Genomic DNA, 13849 nt, shown 5'->3' on the forward strand with positions numbered 1-13849 from the left:
ATCACATTCATCTTTTTCAAATATTTGAACAGTTTTTACCAGTTTGTGATTTCCAAACTAGTTATTCACCAGTTTGTTGTGTAGCTGATACTGTATATAATATAAAGCGTTGACAGACATAATGGCCCTCAGAAGGAAACTATAACTGCGATGCGGCTCGCAACAAAAATCAGTTTGACGTGAGTAAATCAAAGCAATGAGGGAGAAAAAACCCAACTTTTAAGGATATTTGTTGTGTTCATAAAGTCATCAATCTTTCAATGTCTGACCAAGCCCTCTTCTGTTCACAGGTAAGGTACAGGGCTCTCACAGAGAAGACATTTCTGACGCTGCGAGTAAGTGCCTACCTTGCCGGGTGGGCTGTCCCTACTGCAGAGACAACACACCCTGCCTCGCCCAGGAGGACAGCGGGCTACGACTGGCTGTGGCCTCCTTCCAAGCTCTGTGCATGGTGCTGGACTTGACGAGCATGGTGGCGGTCTACCACTTCAGAAGAAATAAGGTAAGGTCCATTTAACTGGACCTGCCTACAGTACATGACCAATGTGAACATAAACATACCATGTCCTTTTGTGTTTCATTCAGCACATATTAATCATAAGCAGATGACATGAATGACCCTCACAAGATAAAATTGTGATGTTTTAATTCTTACACCGACACTCATGGAAGACTGCAAAAAAAAGCAACCTGAATCTTTCCGGGTTTTCCTTCCCATCCTGCCCACCCAGCAACCTATTGTAGCTTAGTTAAGCATTATCATTTTGTTTTATACATTTGTTTATTTGACATGTACATGAATGAACTTTCATCTTTGTATACTTGCATACACACCTCCCCATCTACGCACCAACCAAATAGGGTGATTATATTGATGTTAAGCACTTTGCACTTTCAAAATACTGTGCTATAATTACTGCTCCTGACTCCCGTCTTTCCTCCTGTACAGAGTATCCGCACTTCTGGATTAATTCTATTGGAAGCAATATTATTTGGGGCTTTACTGCTGTACTTCCCTGTAAGTAGATGTCATTTCCACTACTCATCTGTCAGGCTACTTCTTGTTATTTGCCCAAAGCTATACTGTTTTGCGTGGGTTTGTATGTGCGGAAGGGTTCACACAGTTTTCACACTGTGATGGAAAAGAAGGATCTAAATGCACAATTTGTAAAGTAGCAAAAAAAAAAAACAATCTTCAAGGAGTGGGCAACAAATGAAGTTGTAACAAAAGCAGCATGGAAGAAAAAAACAAAAACAAAAATGGGAAAAGGGACACTAGAAGCAACTAAAGATCACAAATAAAACGACAAGCAAAATCTAACTAAGGAAGCACAAGAAAAAAAGAAAATCATGGACTTGGGAATATGAAAGAGAGGAAATAAAGCTTCTGAAAATAAGAGCAAATGATCACTCCAAAACAAAAGCAACAATTACATCATGAAAGAAAAATTGAGAATTTTGATAAATGACTGCATTTGTCACACTGACAATCTGAAATAATTGCCACTTTTTTAAATGGCCAGATAGAGTTGAAAAGTTGACGGCAACATTTTTAAAGGAATCAAAACCAAGAATCAAATGTGGACTATGTTAATTATTCTAAGTGAGAATTTGTGATGCCCCCTACCCAAATAAAAGACTAAAAAGTAAACATAGCCACCACCACCACCGATGTGTGTATTTATAGTTTTTACGTCGAATTTTCATTACAAGTTAAAAAATTCCCGTCTGTCTGAAAGTAAATAAATACTAATCAGAAAAATCATTTGAGCACCAAAGGCATGTGAATCTTTTGATGTGGCTGGAGTATTATCTTGCACCTGTTATTTCTTGATGCTGCAGCAGTTCACCCTCACGTGATGAATGTGAGTTTGCATCCATCCATTCTGTTTCCCCAGGTGGATAAAAGATACTAAAAATAGCTTTCCCCAAATATGCTTCCACTCTCCTATGTGCACAACTCGAAAAGCCGTGTTCCTTCTTTTCTCCACTTGCTATCTTTTAAATACGACTCTACTTTTCCCCGGGTTCTCTTCAACCCACCTTGATGTCTTGCCTCTTCGCCCGTACACAGAGAAAATACAGTTTGTGTCACAAGCGTCCTCAGCCACAAGCGTCCTCAGCAGCTGCTCCATTCTGGTGCTCAATGCATTTTTAAACAGTCCATCGAGTTCTAGCACTGCTTGTTTTAAAAAATACAGTACATCCGCTGATTAATTGATGGAGGAGGCATAGTTGGTTGAGTGCAAACCAAAGAGGGCCACCGTTCCCTGTGGGTGATATAAAACATCTCCAGTGACTTAGTGCATGAAGGAAAGGGCGTGACACTGTTTGTCTGCTTGACTCTGCATGTTTGTGTTTAGAGTAGACAGAAAGACGGATGGCCGATGAGTGTGTTTACGAGGCTGCAAAGATTTGAGAATTTGTAAGGAGTACAACGTAGAGTGCCTTAATTCTGCCTGCTTTTTGTAAAAGTGAGATGGTGTCGTGGCTCTGTCATGTGGCTGCAATGGCTGCTATGAAGACAGACAGATCGAGAAAAGGAAATGCAAATGAAAACAACAGGGTTATAATTAAAAACAGACATTTTGTCATCTGAATTGACAAGCTAAAAAGCAGCAAAATGCAGTTTTAATTTGTTGTCGTGCTTCTTTTGTTTTATTTTATTTATTTGGTGTTTTGGGGTAAACTCTTTTTTTTATACAATCATTCATATAAATTTGTTTGGTGGTCAACAAACCAAATCCCATCCATGTCATTTCATTTGAATTCTATTCTTTGAAGGTGTGGACTGTGTGTTGCAGGTTATGATACTGTACTTTCACCCGAGTGTGTTCCGTTGTATCCTCCTGAGATGGGTTCGCCTGCTGGGGTTCGCCATCATGTATGGCACCATCATCCTCAAGCTGTACAGGTAAACTATCAAATATAAAAATATTGTAGTGAAAATATTGTTGGAGTCCCAAACAGCAAATTTGAACTTTCACTTTATATCATACAAAGTCTCTACTCAGACTCACACTTGTTTCTGTGTGAGTGCTTCATGAGGTCAGCTTGGTCAGAATGTTCTCCATCTCCTCGTTTGAGCTGTATTTTTTTTTTTTTTTTCCAGAGTGCTAAAAGTGTTCTTGTCACGGACGGCACAAAGGACACCCTACATGACAAGTTGGCGAGTTCTGAGGATGCTGGCAATAATCCTATTGGTGGTGTTGTGGTTCCTGGTGGCCTGGACTTCTGCTGTGTGCCAGAACCCGGAGCTGAGTCCGGCCTTAATCACAGCCGGCTTTTCATCGGAGGGGTTGCAGTTTAGTATGTGTCTGCTTGACCGCTGGGACTACATGATGGCTGTCGGTGAGTTCAGCAATGTCGTATGTGTTGAGTGTAAAATGTGTGCAATGCATCCCGCATCTGAAAGAAAAAAAAAAAGATTACCCCCCCAATTATCTGTCATTCTCGGTATTGGTAAATATTTGAGTACTCTGTCTGAAAAAAAATTGTGTTAAGCGTTCCTAGAATTCTCAATTGTTTGGCCTCTAGATAATTCTGCTATAATGTCAGATAATACAGCTTTATTTAAGTGCAAAAAAAGTGTTCTTGTATCCTGGAGGAGAGAAAGAGCAGAATCGTATACTGAAGATGAAAATGAAGTAGCTGTCAGAATCTCACACAGCAGGGACTTTGAATAGAAGGAGTGACGTTAAATACGACAATATCTGTATGCATGTATTGTAAGCAGAACAGGAAATGAGGGAGCAGCTAGTTGCTATGGCAACCATTGAGAACACACTAATGTGTTGATCTTATGCTTCCAACAGGAAGTCCCCTGCTAAGCTGTTTCTGAAAACTCATAGTCATAAAATTACCTTTGTGACTTGGCCTTTGTTGTAATATTGGCGACGAGGGAACACTCATCTGTCTATAAAGACTTTTTTTTTTCCCAGACTAACAATAGACACGAGAATATCAGCAGTAAACAAGCGTCTGTTTGATTTGTTGCGCTACAAAAGGAGCTCCCTATGCACCCTGAGACAAAGTAGCGTATAGTTTGATGATTATTGGACAGATTCCTTTCAGGATTAATAATAGACTCAAATTGATGGACTCTATAGATTTGACAGTAGAGTTCATAGTGCCATTTGGAAAGCATAAATCGATAAATTATAATAAATAAAATATGAAGACCCCTCCGTGAGTCGTCACCTTATCGTGGTGGAGGGGTTTGCGTGCCCCTATGATCCTAGGAGCCATGTTGTCTGGGGCTTCATGCCCCTGGAAGGGTCACCCATGGCCAACGGGTCCTAGGTGAGGGGCCAGACAAAGCACGGCTCACACGAGCCCCTTATGACGAACAAAATAAATGGATCTCGTTTTCCCTCGCCCGGACCCGGGTCACCGGGGCCCCCCTCTGGAGCCAGGCCTGGAGGCGGGGCTTGAAGGCGAGCGTCTGGTAGCCGGGCCTTTGCCCATGAAAAGGAAACGTGGGTCCCCCTTCCCATGGGCTCACCACCTGTGGGAGGGGCCAAAGGGGTCGGGTGCAGTCCGAGCTGGGCGCCGGCCAAAGGCAGGGACCTTGGCGGTCTGATCCCCGGCTGCAGAAGCTGGCTCTTGGGACATGGAATGTCACCTCTCTGGCTGTGGAAAGGAGCCCGAGCTGGTGTGCGAGGCAGAAAAGTTCAGACTAGATATAGTCGGACTTGCCTCCACGCACAGTTTGGGTTCCGGTACAAGCCCTCTCGAGAGGGGCTGGACTCTCTTCCACTCTGGAGTTGCCCAAGGTGAGAGGCGTCAAGCAGGTGTGGGTATACTTATTGCCCCCCGGCTGGGCGCCTGCACATTGGGGTTCACCCCGGTGAACGAGACGGTAGCCTCCCTCCGCCTTCGGGTGGGGGGACGGGTCCTGATTGTTGTTTGTGTCTATGCACCAAACGGCAGCTCAGAGTACCCACTAGGGGTGTAAATCGCGGGTTTTGTCACGATACGATATAATATCGATATAAAGAACTACGATACGATATTTGCCGATATCTTAAAGCCTGCTGCGATTCATTCACGATATATCGCGATATAGTGCTCTACGATCGATTTTTTTTTTTTTTTTAATAAAAAATATAGAACAATATCCTGATTTATAACAATTCATACGCAAAATCAACAAGGTACTGCAAACTCTTTATTTAGGAAATTACAAGAGTATTGCAGTATACAAAGTGCTTATTTTAACACTGAACTTTGATGTCGTGTTTTTTCTTTAAATGTGCGGCGAGATTTGTGCTCCCTGAATATTTGATCACCGCATGGCAGGATTTACAAACTGCACGTGTCTTGTCGGTTGAGCCATCTTTTCTTTGGAATCCAAAGTGCTTCCAAACGAATGACTTGAAGCCTAAAGGGGAGCAAATTTCCTCGTCTTTTTGGACACTAGCCATAGCACCAGCCCAGGAGCCGCGTACTAGTTGTCGACTCCCCTTTCACGTGCAGCAACACCGCGCACTGCTCCCTGCTCCCGAAAAGAGGAAGCAGGCAACAATGAACTGGATTTCAAAATAAAGTCGCGTCTAATGTCCGAGGTCAAACACGGCGATATAAATCGATGTTTACGTTTAGCATCGATGCTAATAAATCGTAGAGCATTATATCGATTAATCGATGTGTATCGATGTATCGTTACACCCCTAGTACCCACCCTTCTTGGAGTCCCTGGAGGAAGTGCTGGAGAGCGCTCCTTCTGGGGACTCCATCAATCTACTGGGTGACTTCAATGCTCACGTGGGCAATGACAGTGAGACCTGGAAGGGCGTGATTGGGAGGAACGGCCCCCCCGATCTGAACCCGAGTGGTGTTCTATTATTGGACTTCTGTGCTCAACACGGATTTTCTATAATGAACATCATGTTCAAACATAAGGGTGTCCATGTGTGCACTTGGCACCAGGACACCCTAGGCCGCAGTTCGATGATCGACTTTGTAGTCGTGACTGTTAGGGTGGTGCTCACTCTAACTTATTTTGCAAGAACCCACTAGAGACAAGTTAGTCATTTCAGAGACCTGCAGGCGGAGAGTTCACTCGTCGCTGTGCTTACAGCGATGGTCGAATGAAGTCTGGCCCAGGCCTTTTCAGGTGCATATTTATTGAGAGAAACAGAGTGGGGTTGAAAGTGGGGGTGTGGGAACACAGGATGGGGTGAAGCCGCTCCCCTGGTGATCAAAGCATAGCAAGGGGCCTTTTACGACGTTCTGTAAACAAATCAACTTTGATTGCTTCTTCTGCGTCTAGTCAATCAGTTGAAAAGATCTTAGCACTTTGGTCAACTACTTTTGTCTAGACAGGACAAGCTAGTTAAATTATTACAGGTTACATTCCAACATAATCATACGATGATATTCTGCAAACCCTAACATATCCCTCCTGTTTTATCATATGATTATGTCAACCCCGATCAGTCAAACATAAGTAAGAAAATACAATGAAAGCAATAACTTCCAGTGAAGATGAGGTTTTCCCTCAATACTCCAGTCCAAAGTTTGTGTGTAACTTAAAAACCTGCGGCCAGATTAAATGCAGAAAAAGAGTTACACGGTCCCTCTGCCTTAGGCGACCAGAATGTTATCAATCAAGATAAAAATTGCTCGTGATTGTTCAGTCGTTGGGGGCTTGGCATGCCCACTGGTGGAGGGGGAGCACGATTCCCACCCCCTTCGCAGATCTGCACCGTCCGGGGAGAACTTGGAAATATCTGCTGCATGGTCGTTGTCTTCAGTGGCTCAGGGTGGACTAACTGGCCACCAAGGGGGAAGAGGATTATTCTGCCTCTGTTTGTACTGGGGGCGGGGACGCTGTCGATGGCAGATCTGGTTCCTTGCAGGAAACCTTCACTGGGGCGCACTGGGACAGATGATACCACGTATCTCCTTTGCCGGCCAGCCGGACTGCACGTGAGATGGGCTCATTCGAGATGTTTCTTCTGCTCCTCTCATCACTGTGTGTTGAATTCTTACGTGTCCTGTTAAGACTCCAAAAACAATTACATTTGACAAAACATTGAATCTTACAGTAGATTCTACTCCCCCACCGTTTTGACACATTCACGTAATGTGTCAATAGCGTCGTTGGGGAGCGAAAAGGACCAGCAAGGTGTCCCGGACACATTATCATACCCATCCCAGCTGGACTAGATGGTCCTGTCTTGTCCAGCCACAGGAAACGGGCCTTCTCCATTGAACCATTTGACGTCAATGGTGCCCCTGAGTAATCATCAAATCCTATTCATCTCAATTTGTACTACACTTACAGGCGAGAGGGATCTTATCTTCAATTGTGATCATGTCGCCTCCACATCAACCTACCTAGGCCATTCATATGCGTGCACACATGTACAAACTAACAGACACAAAGGCACCCATTCATTCACCATCACATCTCAACCCCTGTCCCACAACATTTAACTTTATGATGGCCGTGAGCAGGCAGACATTGAAGTCCACAGGACCTCAGTTACAGCCGTGCACATCCCATGTCGTACATGCATTCCCTGTCTGTCCTCATTCATTCTTCCATCATCCTGCCGTAATCTCACTTGCTATCACGCCCTCAGCACACACCTGGAGTGGGTACGACTCCACTCCGCGCGCAGCCACAGCAAGGGAAGTAAGAGGGGGTCGCCCGGCAGTTCCATACTGATTTATCCCAGCCTGGCTAGTACTGGGACAATCAATGCCGTCGTCCCCCACCCGCGCCAACCCACCAAATAGCTACCCGCAGAGTCCAGAGCCCCACACCTACATCAGTCTACCCCACAATCAAATTACAATATCAATCACCCCACTCACCTTCCAACATCCGTGGAGACAATGGAACAGAACGGTCCATGTGCAACACCACAGGAGCCGTCTCCCACAGCCTTTTCACACCACAATACCACACTCCCCCTTCTACAGTCCAGTCTCAGTGGAGACAATGGAAGGCAGGAAGGCACAGGTGAGACACTGGAGGCGCAAGCTCCTGCAATCCTTCCACAAACCAATTACAACAAAAGCCCAAATCATTTATTTCTGTTTGGGAGGATCAATTACAAATGACAAACCTCAAGACGCGACACAGGTCTTGGAACCACATCGACGACCGCCAAACGCAAATGCCGGGTCAAGGACTGTTCTTCACCTGTTCTTTGCAACTCTTGTAGTCAATTTTATTGCCCTTTTGAACTGGGCAGATAGGGGTGTTTGCGAGAAGAGTTTGAGCACTTCCTAATGATTCCCCCTAACCAAAGACCATTTATGACAGGGCAGGGCTCGAAGCTTATTTTTTGCCCAAGTTGCCCTCGGGCAAGTTAGAGAAAATTTTACTTGCCCGAAACAAAATTTTACTTGCCCGAATTTTTTTGGAGTGGATTTTTACTTGCCCGACACATTTTTGCAATAAAAAAGACAACACTATAAGTTTTGCCTTCATATGCCTTCGTATCCGCCAACCGGAAACAAGCTCTGCTGGTGCGCAGGCGCAGAAGAGCCAGGGACGGGTAAGGGAGCATGGATTTAATTACGAAGCGCTTTGCCGTTATCAATGTATTGCAGACTTACACGAGAAACTAACCGCTCCCTAGAAAACAAAATGTCGGACCAAAAGCGGCAGATGTTGCGAGAAATTATGCACAAAATCGTCTTTTTACAGCTTGAAAACATGGTATTATGGCAGGGCAAGTTCGGGCAAGTGAGGAAAAATTCTACTTGCCCGTCTGCCATCGCTACTTGCCCCGGGCAATCGGGCAATCGTTAGTTTCGAGCCCTGCAGGGGCTATCCCATTTATTGCCTCCTGTTTTAGTGGAGATTCTCTGGTCTTTGTCGGATCTGGGCTGGGGGAATGGATGTTAAGTCCTGTAGCAAATGGTTCCTTTGATCAGTCAAACAAATGTTGATTAGCCTAAGCGCGTGCCCTTCCAAACACGTACACCACTTCCTCATAGCTTTTTTAGTCATTTTTCAATCATCTTCCAATTGTTTACAGCAAAAGTTTGAAAAGCTTGAGAAAATTTTAACTTAATAGCATGACGCCAAATGTGTTAGAGAATCCATATGTCGTAAAGTGTTGTATTTTTACTATCTTTCACTATCTGTCCTACTCACTCCCCCCTTCTGAGGCTTGGCATCGCCCATGCCTCACACCTTGACAAACCTTTTTGGGAGAATGTGTTCTTTACTACATATGAGTCCATCATTTAATTTGACTTTCTTTCCAAAACGCTTCTCAATTTCCCAGTTCACACATCTTCTGCATGTGTTACTGGTTCTCCAGTTTTTTTCTCTAGTTAATTATCACTCCAAAAGCAACCTTTATTTTTCTTTTGTCTGTTTTTTTTTTTCTTTCTTTCTTAGCATTTCCTGATAGAACAATCCACCAATCCAAAAAAACCTCAACACACACAAAAAAACTGCTGGCAAATTAATCAGAATTTTTTCTTTGTTTTTAAATTTGAAGAACTCAATCTCTCAGGTTCAGCTCGCATATAGAAGTTTGTATAATCTTATAACACAACCAGTCAACTATTTCTACTAAATGTCAATGTCTTAAATTCACAATTTTGATTCTTCCAATTCCTGAAAGCATGTTCTGTCGTTTCTTACTTAACATGCACTAGTGTGGATCAGTTTCTGCTCGCAAACAGATTTCTCTCTTTTCCTCTCATTCTTATCTTTCAATTGTTTCTGTTCTGCGGTGCAAATTGGATAGACCACAGTCTAGCAAATTTCTTTATACTAAAAGTTTAGCCAATTTTCATCATTTTAACACACATGCACAGCTCTCGCGCGCAAGGTAGATCCCAGCACCATTATTCGTCACAGGCTGGCCATTTCCTGTGGTCGATCATGAGCTAGTCCCTCCCACGCAAGCGAGGACAGCACATTCTAATTTTTCATTCATCTTCTAGGAGCAAGTTGCATTTACTTACCACTTGATTTGCAAATTTTAACTTTAGTGTGCACACAATTTGATCTCTGGTCATTTGTCATTGGGCATACAACAGCATTTTCATACTTCTTGTATGGACAGGAGCTCTAATCTAAAAAATGATCTAATAATCTGACAATGACATGTGTTAGGGTGTTGCTCACTCTAACTTATTTTGCAGGAACCACACTGGAGTCAAGTTAGTCATTTTAGGCACCTGCAGGCGGAGAGTTCACTCGTCGCTGTGCTCACAGCGATGGTCGAATGAAGTCTGACTCAGGCCTCGTCAGGCGCTTATTTATTGAGAGAAACAAAGTGGGGTTGAAAGTGGGGGTTTGGGAACACACAGGTTGGGTGAAGACGGTCCCCTGCTGATCAAAGCATAGCGGGGACCTTTTACGACGTTCTGTAAATAAAGCAACTTTGATTGCTTCCTCTGCTGCTAGTCAATAAGTTGAAATGATCTTAGCACTTTGGTAAACTAATTTTGTCTAGACAGGACAAACTAGTTAAATTATTACAGGTTATATTCCAACATAATCATACGATGAAGATATTCTGCAAACCCTAACATCTCCCCCCTGTTTTATCATATGATTATGTCAACCTCGATCAATCAAACATAAGTAAGGCAATACAATGAAAGCAATAACTTCCAGTGAACGTGAGGTTTTCCCACAATACTCCAAAGTATGTGCAACTCAAAAAACCTGCGGCCAGATTATGTGCAGGAAAAGAGTTACACGGTCCCTCTGCCTTAGGCGACCAGATTGTTATCAATCAAGATAAAAATTGCTCGTGATTGTTCAGCCGTTGGGGGCTTGGCACGCCCACTGGTGGAGGGTGAGCACGATTCTCACCCCCTTCGCAGATCTGCTCCGTCCGGGGAGAACTCGGGAATGTCTGCTGCGTGGTCGTTGTCTTCAGTGGATCAGGGTGGACTACCTGGCCACCAAGGGGGAAGAGGATTATTCTGCCTCTGTATGAACCGGGGCGGGGACTGTCGATGGCTGTGGTCTGGTTCCTTGCAGGAACCCTTCACTGGGGCGCACTGGGACAGATGATACCACGATCCTCCTTTGCCGGCCAGCCGGACGGCACGTGAGATGCGCTCCACCAATTTATAGGGTCCAGTCGACGCAGGCTCCGTCCCCCTCCTTCTTGGGAACGTTGGGGTGATCTGGACCTGGATCCGCCACCGAAAGGACAGCAGCACGTCCGGAAAACAGCAAAAAACAGCACCTTTTCTGCAACCTTTGCATTAGTCATTTGAGATGTTTCTTCTGCTCCTCTCATCACTGTTTTGGTTGCCCTGGTTACAGAGGCGTTGCTACACCAAAGGGAGGGAAGATTGTGTCTGTAGCAACGTTGATTAGCTAAGGAATGTAGTGTGGTGTGAACTAGCACTTCATTGTCGGCCCGTGACCCCCGCAGAGTTTGTCCATCTGTTCTCCTCCAGTTGTTGGCCGAGTTGTCCGCGAGTGAGATCAGATAACTTCAATTGCCACTTTCCTGTGGAACAATGCAACTAGACCTTGGCTAGACTTTATCTACTTAGTAAATTAATACACAATAACAATAAGTAACTCGTCCTAAACACTAAAACAAATGTTAAGTAAATGTAAGGTATGCAGTTCCTTAACCAAACATTGAGTAAATATAGGATAACTTGTACGCAACTACTTCAAACTGTGTTTAACACTTAACAAAGAAAAACAGTTCTGATCAACAACAATCTATGAACCAAACCTACAGTTAACTAAAAGGAATAAAGTTTCTTCCAACCAAATAAGAACATTTCGCCTATGCAAATAAGCTCTGCATAAACTCGTAAAGACAAGGCCTACAGGTCTGGCAGGCCAAGGCTTCATTTAAATTATTCCAACATTTCCCCCCTGTTTATCACAAGTATGCGCACAAATATTTCCACCAAAGAGGATAAATGTTGCGACATCATTATTCGGAAACACACAGATCTGGGAAGAAGTCTGTAAACTCAAGTGCAAAAATTGCATCATCATCATCGTTATCATCAACATGTTGCTGTTCAGACATTAGGCATACCCGGGCCATCTCGTCGTCCATGGGCGAGATTGCTGTAGTGATAAGACGATTAAACAGAGCACGGAGACATGGAATACAACAACCTCCACACAAGGTGAGTATAGCAGTTATTTAGGACACAAGGGCTTCATACTTCCCAAAAGCAGTCATCCACTTGTTGTGCTCTTTCATCCTCGTGTTGAGGGATTGCAAGTTTGCAATCATCTTCGTCAGGCTCCCATCAGGGGCGGTGTCCTTCTGGATGAAGGTGCAGCATTGTTCCCTGAACATTGCGCAGACCCTTCCTTTCCCAGACAACAACATAACAAGAGCATTGCGGTTCTGGATTGACATTAGGGAAGGCATGGCTAGCTGTTCGTGCACTGCCTCAAGTCCCACTTGTGTCCGTTTGCCCAATTTCTGCATGTTGCAATGGATGTAATTTATCCTGTCAACGTTCTTGTTCATCGTCCACCAGCAGCAAATGGAGGACTCCCATCCCGCTTCAATTTGGTCAATTAATTCTTATTAATCAGGAACTCCTCTGGGGACTCTAATTGCATCAATTTCAGTCAGATCATCGTCGCCTCTCAAATTTAAAGACATTATGTTTTTGTTTTTTTTCCAGCTTTTTCTCAGATCTTGGCATGTCGGTACATATATAATTTTGGTTGACTACAGTCTCTAAAAGCAATGGTTTCTTTTCTTTTTCTTCCATTCAACGGATATTATATAGGACACTTTGTCAAACATTTTCACAATCAGTAAACAAACTATCCACATTCATTTTCGAGATATTGATTCCATTCTTTAACATCTACAGCAGTTGTTGACAAACTATTATTTCTTTACATAACGTTTTTGCCACTGTTAAGGCATTCAGTGTTTATTTTGAAGCCAATTCAATCAATTTTGAGAATGCATCTATTATGACCAGGCATTATAACCCTGTGGATTGTGTTAAGCACATGTTAAACAAGCTCTAAAAATTTTTTCATAAACGTTTTGAATATGAATCAAATTCATATGTTGTATAAAGCTGACTGAACTGCCCTTCCATCCCCCCTGTTGAGCCAGGTGTCAACGGCACGTGACAACCCCATGGCTCAATACAGCTGCCCATTTGTATCGTTTCCTTTCTCAACGTAACAACCCAATCCACCAATCAAATAAAAAAAAATAAAAAAAATAAGCAAAATAACTGCTGGTAAAACAATATAATAGTTAACCGTTGTAGTTTCATAACTTTAACAAACTCAATCCCTCTCTTATTCTCAAATTCTAAATTTAGCTTTGAAATGTCGGTATTTCATAATTGTACATCATCTAATTCCAGAAAGCAAGTTCTTTCCATCTCTCAAATTTTGTCTAACCAAGGCTAGGCACTAAAGGAGCGTGGACCAGTTTCTGCCCATAAACAAATTGCTCGCTTTTTTATTTTTCCTTCCTATCTTAACAAAATCGGTTTTGTTTTGCGGTGAAAATCAGATAGACTACAGATAAATAAATTCTTTAGTGCACCTATATTAGCGAATTTCATTCTTTTAACACATAACACAACACACAGACAACACAAAAACAGCAGAGACACAGCTCACAAACAACACCAACAAACAACGCTGCGCAGACGTCATCCTCTATTTTGACGTGTTGGTTATACTTTTTCTTTTTTCTTTCCTCAGTGCCTTTTATCCTTCGTGCAACTATTGTCACACCTTCCCTAGGCATCACCCTGCTTCAATATCACTTGCCACCACGCACTCAGCACACCCCTGGAGTGGGTACGACCCTACTCCGCGCACAGCCACAGCAAGGGAAGCAAGAGGGGGGGGGCCCGGCATTTTCATACTGATTTATCCCAG

At 43.5% G+C, this 13849-nt stretch overlaps 1 protein-coding gene across 1 annotated transcript in view; it reads left to right on the forward strand.

Moving 5' to 3' along the window:
- Positions 1–13849, forward strand: part of LOC133166045 (metabotropic glycine receptor-like) — a 53487-nt gene that overhangs the window by 12485 nt on the left and 27153 nt on the right. The window contains exons 4-7 of the mRNA XM_061296025.1: positions 291–502; positions 950–1018; positions 2805–2914; positions 3113–3351. Of these exons, the coding sequence (XP_061152009.1) occupies positions 291–502; positions 950–1018; positions 2805–2914; positions 3113–3351 (630 nt within the window). The remainder of the gene's footprint in view (positions 1–290; positions 503–949; positions 1019–2804; positions 2915–3112; positions 3352–13849) is intronic.

Source organism: Syngnathus typhle, linkage group LG13 (assembly GCF_033458585.1).
Source record: "Syngnathus typhle isolate RoL2023-S1 ecotype Sweden linkage group LG13, RoL_Styp_1.0, whole genome shotgun sequence".
Classification (NCBI taxonomy): Eukaryota; Metazoa; Chordata; class Actinopteri; order Syngnathiformes; family Syngnathidae; genus Syngnathus; species Syngnathus typhle.